Source organism: Brassica napus, chromosome C5 (assembly GCF_020379485.1).
Source record: "Brassica napus cultivar Da-Ae chromosome C5, Da-Ae, whole genome shotgun sequence".
NCBI lineage: Eukaryota > Viridiplantae > Streptophyta > Magnoliopsida > Brassicales > Brassicaceae > Brassica > Brassica napus.
In genome coordinates, this window is record NC_063448.1 from 13,124,015 (window position 1) to 13,146,307 (window position 22,293).

The window sequence follows — 22,293 nt, forward strand, 5'->3', positions numbered from 1 at the left end:
TGGGAAATCAACCTTGGATAAGTACCTAGAAGAACCGGTAATAGACATGATGGCCTTTCAGAGTTTGAATGTTCTCTCCTATTGGAGAGAGAATGCTAATCGATTTAAGGAGCTTGCATCAATGGCATGTGACGTCTTGAGCATACCCATCACCACGGTGGCTTCAGAATCATCCTTCAGCATTGGCAGCCGTGTATTGAACAAATACAGAAGCTGCCTCCTTCCTTCGAATGTGCGAGCACTGATCTGCGCAAGGAATTGGTTAAGGGGATTTGAGGCTTTAGATTGTAAGTTATTTTCATCTCTGTCTTTGAATTTGGTTGTCTTTGAAACTGATAAACGAATTTGGTTAGGTGATGATGAGGATTTTGAACCCTCCGAGGAAGTTGGAGAAGCAGATCCAACATGCCATGTCTGAAGTAGAGTCTATCTGTCTGAAGAGTATGTGTGAGAACGTATATGTGTTTTTCGTTTGGAGATAGCTCTTGGATGCATACCTTTGATGTTATTGTATGAACATGTGTTTTCTGTGGTTACTTGTTTTGTAGGGTTTATGGAAGAAGATGGAGAAGAAGATAAGGAAGTAGCTTGACTTATCACTTATGTGTACTGAAGTTATGTTATGGACTTATGAACTTATATATGCACTTATTACATTTACGGAGTTATGTTATGGAGTTATGACCTCATGAATTTGTATTTATATGGAGTTATGGAGTTATTATTAATATGAACTTGTATTTATATGTTTATAGATTAGAATTCAAAATTTTCCTTAAATGGTCCTTAATGGACTCATGGCAGCCCATATAAATATGGGTGTTAGTGGGTTTGGTCCTTAATGGACATGGTCCTTAATGGACATGGCCATTCTCTGACCATAAACTATAAATGGACAAACGAATATGAGCTAATGGACATGGGCTCGCCCATTTAGCAGCTCTAGTTTTTAGGACCAAACATCCCACTCCTCAGTGAATATCATTTCTTAATTCATTAAACTAAACAGGAAGAAATAAACCTGATTAGACTCTGTTTATAGCGCGTCCGTACCACCCGTTTCACTTAAGCATATAACCTATAAGGTTCGATCAGCGAATTGGTATCGTCTCCGTAATTTATCAAAGACTTTTCTTATAAAGTACAAAAATATCTGAGCCTATGAGGCTATAGAACTGGGTGAAATAACCAAGATTTAATACATAGAACTACAAGTGAAAAACTCAAGTTGAATTTATAACAAGCTATCCAGCAATCTTGAATCCTAAATCATAATTTTGTTAAACTTCAGTTACGCGTGTAAATGAATACATAATTAAACTGCAGAAGATTATTCCATCCACACTTTACTATTTCGTCAAAATAAAAACCATTCATCAGCCAACTAGCAAGCAACATCATTTGCTTAAAAAAACTTCCATTTGAATTCCAATGGTGACAATCACATTATAGCACAGGAAGCACATTTAGTCAATGGAATGTAAAATTTCATGCAAGAATCAAATCTGTTATAGTTGTTGAATGTATAATAGAGAGTGCTGAGATAATAGTAACTACTCTCTCCGTTTCATTTTACTTTTTACTTGTCGTTCTAGAATTCGACACACAGATTAATAAAACATTTAAGTTTATCTATTTACTAGATAAAAACATCATTACCAATATAGCTAACCAGATTTCAACCAATAGAAAAATAAATTAGAATTAAAAGTCAATAAATTTCGCATTGAAATCATAAAACGACATTAACTTGGAAACGGAAGTTTTGCTCTAAAACGACATCTAATTCGAAACGCAGGGAGTAATAGATACGTATATATAGTGGAAATTAAGGTTTTATTGTAACAATTAGAAATATAAGTTAGGTAGTGGATAAGATTGAGACTTGAGAGAGAAGAAGTCGTCCTATGTGGGTAATGCGAGGATAAGATTGATAAAGACCTTGTCAATTGTTAAGTAACTTCACCATATTTAATTTTAAATACACTATTATTCTTCCTAGTAAAAAGAAAATAAGCAAACTGTGATTAGATTCTTTACACATTGTATTACTTATATGCGTTAAACAGTTCAATATTGCATATCCAATTCCACTTTTTTCATTCTAAAATAAAATAAGATTGGAACAAAACTTATTACAACATAGTTACTCATATTTTTTTAAAAAATAAAGTTTTACATTAGAAATGCTCTAAATTACATAACTAATAAACTACTACAAATAAAAATATAATAAAAACCTTTTAGACTATAACTGGTGCAAGATATAGTGCATCATTATAATATCTTTAATTCTATATTTAATGTTTAGAAGGAAAAATAAAATATAGTTGGATTGGATCTTAGTATACATATAATAAAGATACTAGATTTTGACCGAGTTTTTTTAGATCATAAAAAAGTTTTATATGAATTAATGTTTGGAGATTGTTTCTTTTTTTGGTCGGTAATGTTTTGAGATTGTTATACATTATTATTTCAGATTTTATCTGTACATTTTTATCTAACTATTTCATACGGTTCGACAGTTTGTCGGACCTGAAAAACTAAATCCGAAACCAACCCGAAAATATATGTGCAGTTCGGGTCTGAGGCATGGCAAAATACCTATTTAATATCTTTTTGGACCGCAAATCTCTGTTCCAGTTTGGGTCCTATCCGAGACTCGATCGGATACCCAAAGTACCTGGAATGATTTGTGTATATTAGGTATGTTTGGGTATTTCATATATGTTTTCGGCATTATAGATATTTTTAAGTTGCTGGTTCGGGTTTTTGGTTATAGTTTGGGTTTATGGGTAAAATTTCAATTTTAGAAAAATATATTTTGGGTTGGTAAAATTTTGGGTGTTTCGGTTCTCCGGATTAGGTTTACGGGTAAAATTTTGGATCTTTTGAGTATATGAATATTTTTCAGGTATTTGTTTGGATTTCAGGTATTTTTGTGTGTTCAAGTCTTTTTTGTGTTTTGGGTACTTCGTGTTTTTTTTTGATTCTAATACTCAAACCAATCCGAACCTGTTATGTATTCAAAAATTAAATTTGTTTTACAGATATTTGAATTATGAGTCCGAACCAATCCGAAACCAGAAAGAACCGACCCTAACTTAACTATAGATTTTAAAATATTTAGTTATTTCAAACGTTTAGGATCCAAAGAACCCAGACCCGTAGATCCAAACATGAACCCTATGTTTCGAAACATTTTATCTCCTTTGATATAATGTAGAAATATTAAAGGATGTTGGTATAACTAAACTAACATATGAAACATCTGATATATTTTAAATCAAATTTTCGAAAGTCAAGAGTTTAAATTAAATGTTTTAAAAGTCAAGATATCTTGTACATTCGTGTGATTGAAATAATGTGGGTTGCTAAAATGTAAAAAGATAACAATTGACGTTATAATAATTGTTGGAAATCGTTGGTTATTTATTAAAATGTAATAAGTTTTAAGTTGTTGCTATAATAAAGGTATATTTGGTTTTATATTATAGGTTGCACTAAAAAATGAAAAAGTCTAAACAATCTAGATTTTTTTGGACTCCTTTTCTTTTAATAGTGTGGATGCAACTTAGGATAAAGTTCAATAACCTGAGTTTATGTCGTGGGTTTAAAGTTAAAATTGTAATCAAACTAATTAAACTGAACCTGCTATCTCTTATAATCACAAATCAGTATAATACATATATTGAAGTAATTATCTAGTAAAACAAAGTTACAAAGGTACTTTTCCAAAGTTGACAAAGAGAGAAAAGAGCGTTTGAACATTTCATAAAGAATCAACACGCCAAAACTGCACTAACAACAGCATGAAATCGTGAATAAATTATTCAAAATGTCAATTAGTGGGATCTGTCGTAGGCACCGTCGTCACCCCACGATCGCTTCCGTCATGGCTTCCATTCATATCCAACGATCAGTACTTTTCTTCTAATTGCTAAAATAACAATATCATAAATCGAATATTACCAAGAAAGAAACCGAGTGACAATCAATACTGGTCAACACGACAAAATCAAAACCGACACGTAACTGCTAATTATCGTAGTATTCTTTTCCAATGATATTTTAAGATATTTAATCATTTTATCCAGTAACCTTCCAGAACAGTAGAACTTGAAAAAAAAAATCAATTTATTGTACGTGGATGGCTCATAACCAAAAGATTATAATTTGTACTATTTCCATTTATCTATGACGGTGTAATCTCCTATATAAGGAACTTCTATGTTATGAATAAATATAGACTTTTCCATTACTTTATAACACGTTATCAGCACGAAACTCTAAATCCCTAAGCTAATACCCAAATCGAAAAACCCTAAAACCCTAACCCTAGCCGGCGATCCGACGAACCCTAAACCCCGATCATGTTTCTTGTTTCCGCATCTGTTCCAGCTCGCGTCCCCGATCAGCTTCAGCCCGAGGCGTTCCTGATCCTAACTCAGACGTTCGCGACCGAGAGCAGCTCCAGCACGCGACCTCTTCTTCGTTCGCGACAGCATCAGACAGCTCGCGTCCGACGATCATGGCGTTCCCGATCAAGCAACAAAGGACGTCTGCGACCCGATAGAAGCGACTCGATCCATTCCAGCTAGCGTCCCGTTCGTGTCCAGCTCGCTGCTCAACTCATTTGGTGGTCTGATTCAACAATCATATAAGGTTAAAAGGTAATTCAAAACCTAAGAACCCATAATCGAACATGGATTGATTGATAAAGAATGAAACCCTCAAACCTTAATCTTTATGAATCAAAACCATAGGATAATAGATCAAAAATCCTAACTGAATAAATCGAAGCTCTAAAAGTTCGATACCGCCAAACCCTAAATCATGTTCCTACATGATTAAAACCCCAAATCGGTTTTTACATGTTAAAATCCGATAAATCCTAACCCATATCTATAAACCCTAAATAATATAAGTATCAAAATTAATTATACTATAATTATCAAATTACATATTAAAATCCTAATCGAATATTTTGAAATCAAAATTGTTTTCGATTTTGATCATTGAGGTTTTAAATCTGATTGAATCTGATGCTATGTTGCTATAATTGTTTGACCGTTAAATTGATAGATTTATTTTTTCATCCTGCTTGGTTAATTGTTCATATGATACCAATAAGGCCGCAGAAAAAAAAGTAACCACGTCTAGAATGATAGACCACACGGTCATGGCCGTGGAGGGTGGAAAAGACGTGGCCATGGCCACTATAACACATTTGGCCGTGGGAATCACTATGGCAGAGGCCGTGGGTATCAACCCAATTTGAGCCATGGTCAAGACAGTGGCCGTGGTATATCCTTTAAACCACAAAGCTCAACCAAATCAGTGTGCCATAGAAGTGGAATGGGGAACCATTGGGCTAAGATATGAAGGACTCCCAAACATTTTTGTGACCTCTATCAAAGAGAGTCTGAAAGGGAAGAATCCTGAAATCCACTTGGTCTATAAAGATGGTGAAAATAATTTGGAACATGATCAAGATGATCTTATGGAATATGAGACTTATGATTGCCTAAAAGAATCAAGTTGATAATCTGATTTCGACATCAAACTTGTGTGATTGCTCTGCTTGTATGATTTCTCTGATTTTTATCTCCTTGAATTTATTTCTATTACATTGTCTGCTTAGATTAAATGAATGAATGATTTTTCTATATGAGTACACTGAAAAACGCCAATATAAGTACTGAAGCAGGTATCGCCAGTCTGAAAGAAGACTATGGCTAGGCTAATATATTATTGCCTAAGGGTATGCATCTAGAAATCAGTGATGCCTTATATTCACTCAGCTCTAAGAGCAAGAGCAGCCTATTGAGTTTTAAAGATATAAGAATGAATGGTTTCCATATTGAAACAATGGGCGAAAGAAACAAAGAGTTCTTTCAGATATATGTATAAAGTCGCCCAAGGCAATAATAAGTCCTAAAGACTATACCTGCATTCTCTACTGACCTAGACTATGCATAGATCAGTATGATAGAGGCTAAAAGCCTGCGAAAATATACACTTTATGGCACGACCGGATTGGCCATCCTGGTCCAAACATGATGTGAAAATTGATATTCAAAAGGCACACATTAAAAGATAAGAAGAGTTATCCCAAAGAATCTCACGTGTGTGTAGCATGTACACAAGGAAAACTTATTAGGCCATCACAAGTAAAACGGCTACGAGCCCCTTTTTCATAATAAAGACTACATGTCTAGATAATATTGGTGAATACATGTCCCAAGCGTTTAAATGATTATGGTATGTCCATAGGGGTAAGTGTGGATAATTCTGTGATACATGTCCATACCAAGAACGGCTTGGCCGAAATCTTTTAAAACGCAAATAGCTGATTGATAGACCATAACTTATGAGGTCAAAACTCCCATTCACAGCTTGGGGCCTTGTGCCACACGAAATTTACATGCACCTAAGTTAATACACATCAGGCCATTTAGTGAGCATAGATATCCCCTATCACAATTATTAACGGGTCAAGAGCCAGACATACCCCATCATAAGACATTTGGATGTGTTGTCTATGTACTAATTGCTCCACCACAGAGAACTAAGATGGGACCTCAAAAGGAGGATGGGGATATATGTTGGATATGATTCTCCCACAATAATAAAGTACCTTGAGCCAACTATAGGTGATTATATTTGAGGCCAGGTACACGGATTATCTTAAGACCAGGATGAGAAAAATAATAAAACTGGTAAAAGAATGGTAAAAGAAATAGAATGGAATCAACCATCAATGTCTTGGCAAGATCCTTGGACTAAAGAATGTGAAATAGACGTCCAAATATTATACATATACAAAGCTAGCTAATCAAATGCCAGACACATTTGCTGACCCGAAAAAGAATGACTAAGTCATATATAAACCAGCTTGTAAAGCACCAACGAATTTGATGTCCAAGAAGAGACATAGTCAAGTTGCTACAGAGTCTAGACAACGTATGAAACGTGGTACACCAATATGTTCCAAAAGATAAGAATCTTCGGAAGCAAAAGAAAGGTGCAGAGAATGATAATCAAAAGGAAACCATCCCAGACATGGAGATAAGGCCGACCGGCTTTAAGGTACAGGTACCAAACAATGTAGCTTGGGACGCCAAGCTGCAAAGTATTAAAGGTCCTGATATTAATGAATCTCAATCGATTATATCATGTCTGGAACATAATGGAACCAATAAGGAATGTCGACATAAGATGATTTATTTGCATACAAGGTTGCACTTGAATTTATGAATCTAAGCGAGGATCATGAACCCACATCAATATAAGAGTGTGCACTTGTAGAACAGATTGGATTGAATGAAAACATGAGGTTAAATAGTTTAAAGAAGAAAGACGTATTTGGCCATATGATTAAGACGCCATATGATGTTAAAACCAGTGGATATAAATGGGTCTTGTGAGGAATAGAAATTGTGAGATATAAAGCTGATGTTGCACAAGGATTCTCACAAAGACCAGTAATAGATTATGAGGAGACATACTCTCATGTGGTGGATGCAACTACTTTTAGATTTCTCATAAGTCTGGCTATATAAGAGAGAAAATTAGACTTGCAGCAAATTGATGTAGTGACTGCATATTTATATGGTCCACTGGATAATGAAAGTACTAGAGGGTATTGAGCTGCAAGAACAGCAAATTCTCGAGAACAATATTGATAATCATCAAAGTATATGATCTGAATATCCTAAGAACCTCTGGATACAATTTTCCAAACAGTTGAATATCTCAAGAAAGAGTTTGAGATGAAAGATCTTGGAAAACAAAGTTTTGTTTTGGATTACAGCTTGAGTACATTAACAATGAAATCCTTGTGCATCAAATAGTATATACAGAAAAGGGTACTCAAGAGATTTAATATGGACCAGTCTCACCCATTATCTAGTACATGAGCGTGAGATCACTTGTTTTGGACACTGATCCATTCAGTCCAAAGGTGGACGATAAAGAAGTCCATTTAGTCCTGAGATGGATGATACAGAAGTCTTGTTTTAGATACTGATTTGTTTGGTCCATAAGAAGGACGATGAAGAAGCCTTTGATTTTGGTTTATTTTATACTAACCAGCCCAAAGAGGGGTTATTTGGTTTTGTTGATTTGTTTTTCAGACATGTTATGTTTTACACATGGTGGTACACGCATATCACAGCAACATCATCTAAGATTTTGTGTATGTATTTGAGGTCGATGACTCAATATGTTAGATCAGATTGTGGCATGGCCGATGGTAAAGAAGAACCAACTATCATGTTCGAGGACGAAGCATATTCTGCCCAAGATCTTCATCACCCACGGATTGCAGAAAATTGGAGAGGTCCAAGGGACCTTCAGTAATGTCCAAATCAGGGGGAGTAATGTGTGTTGTACTCTTTTTCTTTCACCGTGGTTTTGTCTCAATTGGGTTTTACTGGTAAGGTTTTAATGAGGCAACATTAAAGCACATTACAAGCTCTAAATGGTTATGGCATCCAAGGGGAAGTGTTATGAACCAGATTGTGGATGGCTCATAACCAAAAGATTATACCATCAGCGGCCCAAGAAAGAGAGAGTCGGTCAGCTTTTCCTTTTCCTTATGTCTATATGTTTTCATTTTTCCTAGTTGGATTATGATTTGTACTCTTTCCATTTATTTATGACGGTGTAATTTCCTATATAAGGAACCTCTATGTTATGAATAAAAATAGACTTTTCCATTTTTTATTCATGTAAGGAATTTATAAATTTGTAAGCAATTTCCTCAAAAATTCAAGTTTGGTTCTCTCCAGTCTTTCTAATCAATCTTCATACTTGCTTGCTTATAAATCTGAAAGTTTTTCTTTTTAATAAAAACTAGATCTCGATCCGCGCAACCGCGCGGATTTTTGTTTTTATTTATTTTTATATAAACATTTTGTTTTCAATTATAAATTTGTATATATTATAATATATATGTGTCTATCGATTTTTAAATCATAATAAGTTTACGGTATATTTTTTTCATTGAATAGATTATTTCAAACTTTCACATGTATTTGTATCTTCTTCTATATATATATTTTTGGATTATTTTTTCATTATTAAAATCGTAACTATATATATAAAGATTAGTAAAATATTGTTTTATTGTCATATTCAAAAATATTGTAACATTTCACAAATTTAGAATTTTTTTTAAAAATTAAACTTTTCGCTTCATAAATTTATATTATCGAGTAAATAATTAAACATTTAGTTTTTGTTTAATTTTTAAAATAAACTATATAGATTAAAATTTGTTTTCATTGGTTTTAGGTAGTAAAGATTAATCATTGTTAGATAATATGATTTTTGTTATTTAATTTTTTTTTATATAATTTTAAAAGTTAACATCGATAAATATTTAAATAATTAAGATATGGATGTATAGTATTACAACATTAAATTCTATCTGTTTAATTTATACTATCTATAAATTCAATGGATCATATATTGTTTAAATCCAATTATTGATAACCTAATAAAATTTTTTGGTAAGTCCAACATTTAAATGATAAGATTAGAAATTAAATGTAACATGACTTTCTAGGAATAAGTCCATTAGATCTATTTTTAAAAAAATCAAGGTCGTGACTTCTGTATTAATATATAAGATTTCAAGTGAACACCTAACACCACAAGAGTGATCTTTTAAAAGGGTTAAAACACATCTTAAAACAAAGACCACAAAGACACAGAGACAAAGCCAGAAAATCAGAACACAAATAGTGGTTGTCCTCTTATGTGTAAACAGTAGAACCTAAAGGTCAAACCTTTGAGGCTTTTCACGACGTTTAAATCAGATTTCTTCTTTGTCAAATCTCAGTTTTGTGCATCTCCAGAATCATCGAAGACCCACCTGCTCTTAATCTCTCCCTGGTAAAATGACTCTCACCAACCCGATTCTTGCTTTGCTTACATATCTTTAGAATCTCACTAACCAAGTTTTGCAAGCGGTTTGAACCAAGTCCATATGTAATTGAAATCATAGATCCTTGTGCCCGGGGTTCTATTATTCTTTTTAATCAACCCAAGTCAATTTCAAAGGAACAAACTTTACATGATTTGGGTGAATTTGGATAATAGTTTTTGTGTTAATTAGTTGCTTGGGATCATAAAGCTCCATACTTTGTTCATATATGATGATGATGAAATCATTTAGTTACAAAAAGGCATAATCCTTGAGAAAAATCTCTTTTTTTTTTTTTTTTTTTTCTGGTGAGATTTGGATCATAAAGTTTCATATTTGGTGTTACATATGTTGATGGATTAGTAACAAAAAAAAAAAGCCTAATCTTTAAGTGTTTGATTTTAATTTTTGGTTTTGTTTTTGCATGATTCAGCATTCTATTTTTATTGTTGGAATTATCAGTGGCTTGATGATGTTTTCTTTGTTTGTGTGACATTCTTACTAGTGGTGGAACAAAGAACACTAATATCAAAGCGAGAATCATGTCATTGGTGAGGTCGGCAGAGCTATCTGCAGCAGCAGCAGCATATAGGAACCCAAAGCTTTACTCATTGAACGAGAATGGTTACAACACTGGTGGTGGTACCTCTGTTGAAATGTTTGATCCAGACAGGTCCAAGAACACTTGCCTAACTGATGATTCTTACCCAAGCCAAAACTATGAGAAGTACTTTCTCGATTCCCCTACAGACGAGTTTGCACAACAACAACATCCTGTTGGCTCTGGTGGTGCCTCGGTTAGCTCATTTGGCTCTCTGGAATCGTTTCCTTACCAGTCTAGACCGGTTCTCGGATGCTCCATGGAGTACCAGTTGCCGTTTGATTCAACCTCAACTTCCTCAATGAGTCTCTTTGGAGGTTACCAAGTGGCAACTCAAAGTCCGAGCATGGAGTTTGATGATGAACAAATGAGATCAAAGATTCAAGAGCTCGAAAGAGCCCTTCTCGACGACGAAGACGATGATGATAAGATGGTTGGGATAGATCAGCTGATGGAGATTGACAACGAATGGTCTCCCAAAGAATCCTCATCCGAAGACTCCAACTCTCACGCAAGCAGCAAAGAGGTAATCTCACAAGCAACAACAACTCCAAAGCAGATCCTGATCTCTTGCGCTCGCGCCTTATCCCAAGGCAAGTCAGAGGAAGCTTTATCAATGGTGAACGAGCTTCGGCAGATTGTATCAATCCAGGGAGACCCTTCTCAGAGAATCGCAGCTTACATGGTCGAAGGCCTCGCCGCGAGAATGGCTGCTTCAGGTAAGTTCCTCTACAAAGCGTTGAAATGCAAAGAGCCTCCTTCCGACGAGAGGCTAGCCGCAATGCAAGTCCTCTTCGAGGTCTGCCCTTGCTTCAAATTCGGTTTCTTAGCTGCCAACGACGCGATCATCGACTCCATCAGAGATGAAAAGGAAGTTCACATAATAGATTTCGATATAAACCAAGGAAACCAGTACATGACGCTGATCAAAACCGTTGCTTCTCTTCCCGTTAAAGGCCGTCCTCGCCTGAGGTTAACAGGCGTTGACGACCCTGAGTCAGTCCAACGCTCAGTCGGCGGGCTGAGAATCATCGGCCTAAGACTCGAGCAGCTCGCTAAAGACCACGGAGTGTCCTTCGAGTTCAAGGCCGTAGCCTCCAAGACTAACATCGTCTCTCCGTCCACGCTCGGCTGCAAGCCAGGAGAGGCATTAATCGTCAACTTCGCGTTCCAGCTGCACCACATGCCTGACGAGAGCGTCACGACGGTGAACCAGCGCGACGAGCTGCTCCACATGGTGAAAAGCCTGAACCCGAAGCTTGTCACGGTCGTGGAGCAAGACGTGAACACGAACACTTCCCCGTTCTTCCCGAGATTCATGGAGGCTTACGAGTACTACTCCGCGGTTTTCGACTCTCTTGACATGACGCTTCCGAGGGAAAGCCAAGAGAGGATGAACGTGGAGAGGCAGTGTCTCGCTAGGGATATTGTCAACATCGTTGCTTGCGAAGGAGAGGAGAGGATCGAGAGGTACGAGGTTGCTGGGAAATGGAGAGCGAGGATGATGATGGCGGGGTTTAGTCCGAGGCCGATGAGTGGGAGAGTGACGAGCAATATTCAGAGTCTGATTAAGCGAGATTATTGCAGTAAGTATAAGGTTAAAGAGGAAATGGGTGAGCTTCACTTCTGCTGGGAGGAGAAGAGTTTGATCGTTGCGTCGGCTTGGAGGTAAATAAAAAGAGGAGTTGTGTTTCTATAAAAACAAAAAGACTTCGTTTTATGTTTTATTTCGAATGTTTTGTGTTATATCTAAAACTGGTAAGGTCAATCCATCTCTCAATGTATTATTATTAACCAGAGATCAAGGATATGATCAGAGGTTCTCAAGCTAACCCAACACTTATGGTTACTACAATTATTTGTTTTCCTCTCTCTTATATATAAAAGCAGAGTTTTGTTTTTACATGTTTGCATGTCACAAAGCCTTTGGCATTCGTTTCTCCCTGTTCGTTCTAGAGGTTTAGGATTTAAGGTTTAGTTTCGGTTTGTTTATTTTGGTTTTTGGTTCGGCTAAAAAAAAAATTTGTCTGTTTAAATAAAAGCAGAGTTTTGTTTACATGTTTGGAAGTCACAAAGGTATTTATCTTGTTCAATCACACTTACTAGTAGGAAGACATTAGGAATATTACATTTTGGTCAGCATAGGTTTTAATCTTGTTCCTACACCAGAACTCTATGGTCGGGTTGGCATAATGCAATGCTTCTCGAACTCTTATGTACTCAATAAAGGCGTAAGGTAGATCATGTTCCACAATAGCCACATCAATCATTTCTCTAAACACCAACTGATCGATCTTAGGACATGTATTATTAGGGGTTTTAGGGCAGGTTCTTGAGTGGCGAAGCAGAGTATTGGTTCCACTTTTATGTAAGTCTAGGATATAGAAGTGGTTACAGTAGTTGCAGACGCATTTAAATTTTCCATCAGGCATCCTATCTCCTTCTATAGTAAAGAAGTTCCAGCACTTAGAGTGTCTACGCTTGTGTTTACCTTTCACCTCGGCTGTACTTATCAGAGACTCGTCCACTACAGGATTGTTCTCGTCCATTTCATGTTCTGAATCCCCGTTGTCACTCACGTAGTCATCATCATTGTTCAAACTCAATATATCCATCTGAAAACAATCAAAGAAAAACATCAGAGAAACCCATCAACACAAACCCATCTCGCAAAGCCAAGCAAACAAACCCAACTCGCAAAGCCAAGCAAACAAACCCAACTCGCAAAACAAGCAAACAAACCCAACTCGCAAAGCCAAGCAATCATTAGAAACTAGCCATTGATGTCTAAAGCGAGCACATATAATGAGACAAATGAGAATCATTAGTTATAAGCGTGAACTAGAAACAAGCCATGAAAGCAATAGAACCACAAACCCATTAAGCGTGAACTAGAAACAAGCCATGAACCAGAAGCTGTGAACAAAATGTACCATCTCGCAAACAATCAGAGAACAAGTACCATCTCGCAAACAAGCAAACCCAAGAGAGCTAAATATATAAGTTAAAGCCACGAACCAGAGAGATTTCACAGTGATTCAAACCCGAGAGAGCTAAATATATAAGTTCAACCCATCAAGCTTACAAATTTACAAGATACCAAACTAGAACGGATCATCTATATAGAGAAACCCATAACACAAACCCATCAGATTATATCAAGCTTAACATCAATCAAACAGAACATGAACGAAATCAGAGAATCAAAGACGTGCAAACCCTTTTCAGAAGTTGATCGAGAGTCGCCGAGAGAGAGAGAGAGACGGATCGAGAGTCACCGAAAGAGAGAGAGAGACGGATCGAGACGCCGAGAGAGAGGATCTGATTTAACATGCAAACATAAACATTAATCAGCAAACCCATTAAAATAAACATGCAAACAAGCAAAACTGAAGCGACCAAACTTGAGAGAGTGCGAGACTGAGACTCGAGACGGACGGAGAGTCAGAGAGAAGTCGAGACGGAGAGTCGGAGAGAAGGAGAAAAGGAGAGAAGTCGACTCAGAGAGAGTCGAGAAGGAGAGACGGAGAGACTCGAGAGAGATGAGATCTACGCTTGAGAGATTTCCCCCAAATGTTGAAAACCCTAGGATTTTGAATACTATTGGAAGCCCAAGTCCAAATCGGCAAGCCCAATAGTTTTGGGTTTAATTGGTTTTTAACTTTTTATCCAATTGGACAACTTTATTTTTTGGTCAAAAATGGTCAGTCCAATTGGATATGGACATGGTTTACTCATGGACACTAGGCCCATTTGACATCCCTATGGGAGGAGAAGAATTTGATCGTTGCTTCGGCTTGGAAGTAAAAAAAAAAGGAGTTGTGTTTCTATAAAAACAAAAAGACTTCGTTTAATGTTTTACTAGGGTCGGCCCGCCCGTGGTTATAATAAAAAATATTTTACATAAATTTATATTAATTTGATGTAGCATTTGAAAACAAAATATTGTAAATTGAAAATGATATTATAAATAAATAAATAATGAATAGAATTCTGAGACCATATTGTTATTTTTAATAATCATTTTTAGTTTATTAAAGTGACAGCAATTTGGCACTTGGTTCTCTCTTTTTAACATGAACTGTTTTATTTTGGTAGCGCGTTTTTTCGTGTTTTTCTCGTCTGGGCCTTTGTTGTTAGCCCTTCTTGTAAGTCTCATGAGCTATCTAGTATCGACAGTAGTAACTTGTCCCTTTTGTAAGTTCGTTGGGGCTTTTAGTTATTATAATGAAACTGAGTACTTACAAAAAAAAATGACAGCAATCTTTATTATTCTCTATTTTTCAAAAAATACAAAATTAGAAAAAATAATTTAAAATATTAGATATATATATATATATTTATTTATTATTATTATTTTATTTCACTTTGACATAAAAAAATAAAATCTAAAGTTTATATTACTATATTTCATTCAAGAAGTTTCAAGTTTTAAAAAACATTTACACTAACTAAATTGATCATGATAATAAATTAGTCTAACTCCAAACCAAATAAGTTAAAATATAATACAATTTGATAAAATAATTAAATTTCAATTTTAAAATACTATATAAATAGTTCAATAATATAATAAATAATAATTATTTTTTTTCTAATTTAACAGGAAATGATGTTTAGAATATTTTTTGTTTCAGATCATAATTTAATCTGGAATGAAATATTAATTAACTTATAATGTTTTAGTGGTTATGTTTTGTAACTTATTATAGTTTTTGTTGAAATTAGTTTGAGAACAAAATTATTTGTTAGAAAATTTTCTCATGCTATTTTAAAATATATTTTTAAATAGTATTTTATAAGATAATAAAATAATATACTTAAATGGCAGATGTTTACTTTAGTTACATACCACTCTTCATATCAAATTATTTATTCGAAGAAGTTAGAAGAAGTTAGAGCGTAGCAAAACATAACCAAACAATAAAAAACTAAAATTTAGGTAAGCTTTAACAATTTGATAATCAAGATGAACCCAACTACATATAAATGTTCTTTTATAATCGTTTTTTCTTCATCAACTAAGCCTGAAGAAGTATCTCTATTCTGTAACTTTTTGTGTTGGCTGTATAGGAAAAAGGCCTATAATTCACATTTCATCAAATATCCCCTTTTCATGTTTTAACATAATAATAAAAACAACACAGGAAAAAATATATAAATTACATAATTAATTAGAACAATCAAATAATATGTTAACTTTATATTAACAACCCAGGAGGCTATACAAAGCAAGATGTATAGAAAAATCTTTGCACTTAACAAAAAAAAAAATATATAGTCTTTGCATTCTAAATTTGGATCCCCTTTCTGTAATTTCTTGATACTTCATGAGCAACACATAGTAAACACTTCTTACTACTTTTTCTTTAAATATATGAACACACGATTTTCAATTAAAATGGCATAACTTGACAATGTAACAGTGTATGAGGGAAACAATTATTCACACTAAAACTCCCAGAGCTTATATTTGAAGCTTACAAAATGACATTCCAAAAATTTTAATAGACAAATAGTTTCAAAGATTGAAAAAGCCTGACCAGAGTTTCATAACAATCACGAAACAATTGGATTAACAATTCTCATTGGATTCACAATAACGACTACAGATGTTTTTTCTCCAAAATCAACTACTCATGATCTTTACTTGGGAAATTATCAGACAGTTAACACCATTGCAGGCGTAAAGTAAGCTGTGCTTTTTAAAACCTTGAATATGTCCATTTTAGTGAAATTTGTATATCCGTATAACTTAGAAAACAAAGAAATACATAATCACTAATTCTAATTGATTCGGTTTTGGGTATCTGTTTTGTTATCCTAACGCTTGTCTTCATCTCTTCTCTCTCTAATTCATCCTTTTTTTTTTCTTTACTCCAAGCTACTTCTCATGGTTTTGCATTTGATCTGTTAATCAAAGATTAAATTTATATAACCACATCGAAGATAGATCTAAGATTTTGAGGTAAGAGAGAGAAACGGAGATGTGGAGAGAGGAGGCAATAAGAACAGAGGAGATAACAACCTATTTTCTATGATGAAAGCTCTGGCAAAAATCACTGGATTTCATATCTGATTCCGGCGACCGTTGTTGCAAATCTTTCCGTATTTATCCGTTAGGTTCGTCAACGACCAAACAAATCACTAAGTGCATCAAAATATATAATGTAAATGGTTTTATTGATGAACAATTTTACAGCTTTCCCCAAGTCCCGACAATGACTTCAGCGACATCTATTCTTCTCAAACCCAATCCTCCACCCCATCATAAATCGATCATCACCGCATCTGTATCTCCGCCTCTCTGTAATCCACTTAGCCACCACATCACCCACTGCGATTTACTCTCCTTGTCGGCTGCATACACAAAAGTAACGTGTCGTTAAGAGGTAGAGTGATTTCTGGAAATCTTATGATCGATAATATTGGAGTGATGAATTTTCGGGTGTATAACATACCTTTTTATAATAGGAGATCTAGCAAGGGAGTAATGGTTGGATGTATTCACTGATAAATCGTGGGGGGGGGGGGTGAGTGGAGATCTACTGTTAATACATGCGTTAAAGTTGACGATTGGATTTCCCAATGATTCCTTTAATCTAGTAGATAATTACTTCCGATCGATGAACACAGAAAAAAACTGAGGCGGCGAGTATCGTCAAACTGAAGGGGCAGATTGTCCAATGAGAGAGCTTTTTTGTTTGTATGGCCACTTTAGTTTTTAATAAAAGCCCAAACAAAATTAGAGTAGATCCGCTGGGGTCCACGAAGAAAGCAATCAGAACCAGAAGTAACCAAGCAAATTTCCAATTAGTGAAGCGTTGCGTTTTAATGTTTGGGACACGTGTCGGCACACATAACAGCGACTTTGTGACATGGATGTCTAAGTGGCATCACAGGAGGGTCACCAACATCTTTATATATATATAGATTTCGAATGTTTTGTGTTATATCTAAAACTGGTAAGGTCAATCCATCTCTCCATGTATTATTATTAACCAGAGATCAGGGATATGATCAGAGGTTCTCAAGCTAACCTAACACTTATGGTTACTACAATTATTTGTTTTCCTCTCTCTTATATATAAAAGCAGAGTTTTGTTTTTACATGTTTGCATGTCACAAAGCCTTTTGGCATTCGTTTCTCCCGGTTCGTTCTAAAGGTTTAGGATTTAAGGTTTAGTTTTGGTTTGTTTATTTTGGTTTTTGGTTCGGCTAAAAAAAATTAATTTGTCTGTTTAAATAAAAGCAGAGTTTTGTTTACATGTTTGTAAGTCACAAAGGTATTTATCTTGTTCAATCACACTTATTAGTAGGAAGACATTAGGAATATTACATTTTGTTCAGCATGGGTTTTAATCTTGTTACATCCCAAACCAAAACTCTAAAAGCAACAAGAGCTAAAAACGAAATACAGAGAACAAATCATTGAAAGAACTAAACTTGCTGCTCTTGCTGCTTTCCATTAACCACATTTTGCTTCTTCTCCTCAACCTTCATCTCCAGAGACTTGTCATCCTTTCCAGCAGATTTCTCGCCTTTGTTTCCGCAGTAGATGACGTAGAGAATCAGTTGAAGTGTCCCTAAAGCACATCCAAACCCATTTGGGATCTTCACACATAAAAAAAAAAAGAAAACGTTTTTAGTAGTCAAGTTTTGTGTTTTTTTTTACTTTCTAAAAAGACAAAAGGGAGAAGTGAACTTACTGCAACAAAAGGGTCACGACCGATGAGACCATAGATGAACCAAGAAGTTCCACAGAGGAACACAAAGAGTGAGAGAAAGAATGGCATATACTCTACACTCTTCGTCTTTATCACCAATCTCTGTGTTATCAAAATCAAATATTATTACCACAAACTTAAAGCAGAACTGAGCAGAAGTTAAAGAGGCATGTCTTGATTGATTCTTGATTTTGTTTGCTTACCATGATTGAGAGTGGAGAAGCGTACATGATGATGGAGAAAACGGTAGCTGCAATACCACAAAAGAGTTTTCTAGCGTTACCATGGAGGGCAAAGAGAGAGACGAGAGCCACCGTTGCGAATACGGCCAAGACAGCAGTGAAGACGCCAAAGATCTTAGCTTTCTCCTTCTTTGGCGCGTAGAAAAGGAAGATCAACACGTAGACTGTCTCGATCACTGCTCCTGTTCCGTTGATTGTGCTCACAAGCGTGTTGTCCTTTGACACAAAGGGAAGTCCGTACCTGAGAAAAACAGAGGAAACTCAGAAACAGAGTTGTTAAAGAGACAGACGTTAAGATTTGAAGAGTAGGGGTTTAACCAGGCGGAGAGGAGACAGTTGAGGAGAGTCATAGGGTAAGGGATGCCAGAGAACTGTTCGGTTGATTTGTTCTTGATGATTCTCTTGAATGTTATCCTAATTTTCAAGAAGATAACACAGCTAAGAAAGGCAAGAACTTGAAAGAATCCAAAACAGAGTCGCGAGCTGTTAAAAAAAAGGAGGAAAGAGGGAGGATGAGAACGTACGAAGGAGCCAAGAACAGAAACAGAGCAGTGGCATTTCCTGTAAAAGCATAAAAAGATAGTCTTTCAGTAACTTCTCATGGAGAAAAGAGACGAAGGAGAGAGAGAGAGAGAGATTGAGGGAAATGGGTTACCGAAAACGCCGAAGATGGTGTGAGCGATGTTCATCTTTTGATCTCTGAAGAGTTTCTCTTTTTTGTTTGTTTGTTTCTTGTACTGTGAGAAGAGAGGAAGCGTGAGAGAGAATGTGGTGAGTGTTGTGTATCAGAAAGCGTCTTCCTCAGGGGTGTATATATGAAGAATCAGCGTGTGCCAACCGCTTCACCGCGAAAAAAACAATTATTATCAAATTACAAAATGGTCCACATTAGTTAGTGAAATTATTATGCTATTTGGTTTATTTTAAAAACAACCAAGAATTAAAATATTTTATTTTGCAGCTTTAGTAAATAAATTTAAATAAAAAGTAACAAAAAAATTTGTTTGTTATAATTTTCTGTATTTTTGGAAATGAAAAGTTTTAACAAATTTTCTGTATTAATATTTTGGAAATGAAATTTTTATCTTTACTTGTTCGCCTGGGGAAGTGAACCACACATTCTCTAAATATACACTCTTGTAACCATTTTCAAATTTTCTGTATTAATATTTTGGAAATTAAAATTTTATCTTTATAACTGGTTCGCCTGGGGAAGTGAACCACACATCCTCTAAATATACACTTTTGTGACCATTTTTGTTTTGTGTGTTTCCTCTTAAACGATCTTGTTAATAGTTTATGGTTGTATACTAATCTTGAAAAGATATACCAAAAAGAGAAACTTTTTTTAGAAAACAATTATTTGTTTTTTTTTTCTAATGAAAAGAACCTTGTGAACAAGCCAGACTGTTCAGAGCGTGACGTTTTCACTGTAACTCGAGCCTGTATTTTCTGCGGTGCAGTGGCTGGTATCCCTTTTCACAATATTATACTTCTGGTAATAGAGATTCTAAGTAAATTTCGATAACTTTGAAAGTTACTGGCTACTTAGCGAAACCAAACCAAAAAAAAAAAAAAAAAAAAAAAAACCTAACCAAAAACTAAAAGGCAAACTTAAATCCAACGGCATCGATAAGTAAATAAAAATTAAAAGCCAAAACTTATATAAATCGATTAACGTGTCTTTCTTCGTATCATTCACTCATTCATGAGTCTCCCTCCCACTTTCCATTTTTACAGGTAAGATATTTCATCTTTGTTACACAAAAATGTTATGGTTTTATATTTCATTTCATTTTTAAAAATGGTTGTATATTCTTATTACATTTTCATACTTTTGTATACATAACTGTGATTTTTTTTTTGGTTTGTTAACAATACGTAAAGAGTTCTTTCTGACGCCCTTTATTGTTACTAACTTACTATTGATTTTTTTTTTGAGCTGACGTTACTATTGATTTTTTGTTAGAAGCTGATGCTCTTCATTAGCAGAGTGATCAAGCTGGTAATGTTATCCAGTCACCAGTAAGTCAGTCATCACTCACCACGAGCACATAGCTTAGACACTACAAGAAAACAACGGTATTCTGATGGACATTCCGACAGAAAATAAAATCTTCGGAATATTCCGAGGAATTTCCGAGGATATTCCGAGGAAACACAAAATTTAGTTTCCTCGGAATTTCCTCGGAATATATCGACGGAATTCCGAGGAAATATTAATCCGTCGGAATATTCTTATGGAATACCGAGGAAAAATGTATTCCTCGGAAAAAACAGATGAATTCCGAGGATATATTATAGCCGTTAGAGAGCCGTTGGGGGATTTTAAAAATTCCGAGGAAATTCCGACGAACTAGCCGTTTCCGTCAGAATTCCGTCGGAATTTCCTCGGTCTGTCGGCAGGATTTCAACTATAAATACAAGCACCCCTCTTCCTCTTCATTCACTCCATATCTCCATCCTCCCTCTTACTATATTTACAAACGAATTTGATTCATAAAAAACATGTCTTCTTCAAATTATTTTCGTTCTTGGATCGATCGACCTCATTTGGATCCGAACACGAGATTGCTTACGGAAGAATACCAACGAGGTATAAACGAATTCATGGGATTAGTTCACCGACAACCGGAAGCAAAAACAGGTATGTTAAGATGTCCTTGCTCTAATTGTAAAAATAGAAAGGTTATTACAGAATGGGATGTTCGGACTCATCTATATTTGAGTGAGTTTACACGAAGTTACAAAATTTGGTATCATCATGGGGAAACTGATTATGAACATGGTAGTACTAGCGAACCTCAGCCAGCGGTTAGATTAGAAGAACCAATTAGAACGGATGTAGATTATGGTGTAGGTACTGAGCAGATGGTAAATGATCATTTTAGAGGGGAAGATTTACCTAATGCACAAGCTAGAAGATTTTATGATATGTTGGATGCTGGAAAGCAACCATTGTACGAAGGTTGCAGAGATGGTCATTCAGCTTTATCATCTGCTACAAGATTGATGGGCATTAAAACATATTATAATTTGGCTGAAGACTGTGTGGATGCGATTGCTGATTTTGTAAAAGGTATTCTACCCGAGGATAATGTAGCTCCTGGTTCATACTACGAGGTTCAGAAACTCGTAGCTGGTCTTAGTTTATCGTATCAGGTAATAGATGTATGCAACGACAACTGCATGATTTATTGTAGGGCGGATGAACAGCGGGTTACATGCAAATTTTGTGGGAAGCCTCGTTATAAAGATACGAGTGGAAGAGTTCCAGTGCCATATAAAAGGATGTGGTATTTGCCTTTGACGGAAAGGTTGCAGAGGTTGTATCTGTCTGAACGCACAGCGCAACCAATGAGATGGCATGCGGAGCACTCAACAGATGGTGAGATTAGACATCCTTCAGATGCAAAAGCGTGGAAGCATTTCCAATCAAAGTATCCCGACTTTGCGTATGAGAGAAGAAATGTCTACCTTGGATTATGTACTGATGGTTTCAGCCCGTTTGGCAAGAGTGGAAGACAATATTCTCTATGGCCAGTCATTCTTACACCATACAACCTACCCCCAAACTTGTGCTTGCGACGAGAGTTTTTGTTTCTCTCGATTCTCGTTCCCGGACCAGAGCATCCTAAGAGATCACTTGATGTGTTTTTTCAGCCACTAATATATGAGTTGCAACAACTATGGGATCAAGGTGCTGAAACATACGATGTTTCGTGTGAAGAAAACTTTCAAATGCGGGCAGTACTAATGTGGACAATAAGTGATTTTCCAGCATAT

At 35.5% G+C, this 22,293-nt stretch overlaps 2 protein-coding genes and 1 long non-coding RNA gene across 3 annotated transcripts; 1 reads left to right on the top strand and 2 right to left on the bottom strand.

Moving 5' to 3' along the window:
• The first annotated feature begins 9,651 nt into the window (after positions 1–9,651).
• On the top strand, positions 9,652–12,441 carry LOC106376448 (scarecrow-like protein 1). The gene is made up of 2 exons (XM_013816532.3): positions 9,652–9,906; positions 10,443–12,441. Exon 2 carries the CDS (start codon positions 10,480–10,482, stop codon positions 12,208–12,210), a length of 1,731 nt encoding a protein of 576 aa, XP_013671986.1. The 5' UTR covers positions 9,652–9,906; positions 10,443–10,479; the 3' UTR covers positions 12,211–12,441.
• A 3,625-nt stretch (positions 12,442–16,066) lies between these two features.
• LOC106376450 lies at positions 16,067–16,799 on the bottom strand. The gene is made up of 2 exons (XR_001275520.2): positions 16,567–16,799; positions 16,067–16,448 (listed from the first exon to the last, which is right to left on the bottom strand). It is a non-coding gene; the product is annotated as an uncharacterized LOC106376450 (long non-coding RNA).
• Positions 16,800–17,827: 1,028 nt separating this feature from the next.
• On the bottom strand, positions 17,828–19,319 carry LOC106376451 (bidirectional sugar transporter SWEET1). The gene is made up of 6 exons (XM_013816533.3): positions 19,163–19,319; positions 19,032–19,068; positions 18,826–18,921; positions 18,469–18,748; positions 18,248–18,367; positions 17,828–18,152 (listed from the first exon to the last, which is right to left on the bottom strand). The coding sequence occupies exons 1-6, from the start codon at positions 19,194–19,196 to the stop codon at positions 17,979–17,981; spliced, it is 741 nt and encodes a 246-aa protein (XP_013671987.1). The 5' UTR covers positions 19,197–19,319; the 3' UTR covers positions 17,828–17,978.
• Between the last annotated feature and the right edge of the window lie 2,974 nt (positions 19,320–22,293).

Bases quoted from the DNA above. Each gene is read 5' to 3' on its own strand.
- LOC106376448 (XM_013816532.3), top strand. From the start codon at position 10,480: ATGTCATTGGTGAGGTCGGCAGAGCTATCTGCAGCAGCAGCAGCATAT.
- LOC106376451 (XM_013816533.3), bottom strand. From the start codon at position 19,196: ATGAACATCGCTCACACCATCTTCGGCGTTTTCG. The intron at 19,069-19,162 runs GTAACCCATTTC...ATGCTTTTACAG, and splicing joins CACCATCTTCGGCGTTTTCG to GAAATGCCACTGCTCTGTTT. The intron at 18,749-18,825 runs GTTAAACCCCTA...TGTTTTTCTCAG, and splicing joins AACTGTCTCCTCTCCGCCTG to GTACGGACTTCCCTTTGTGT.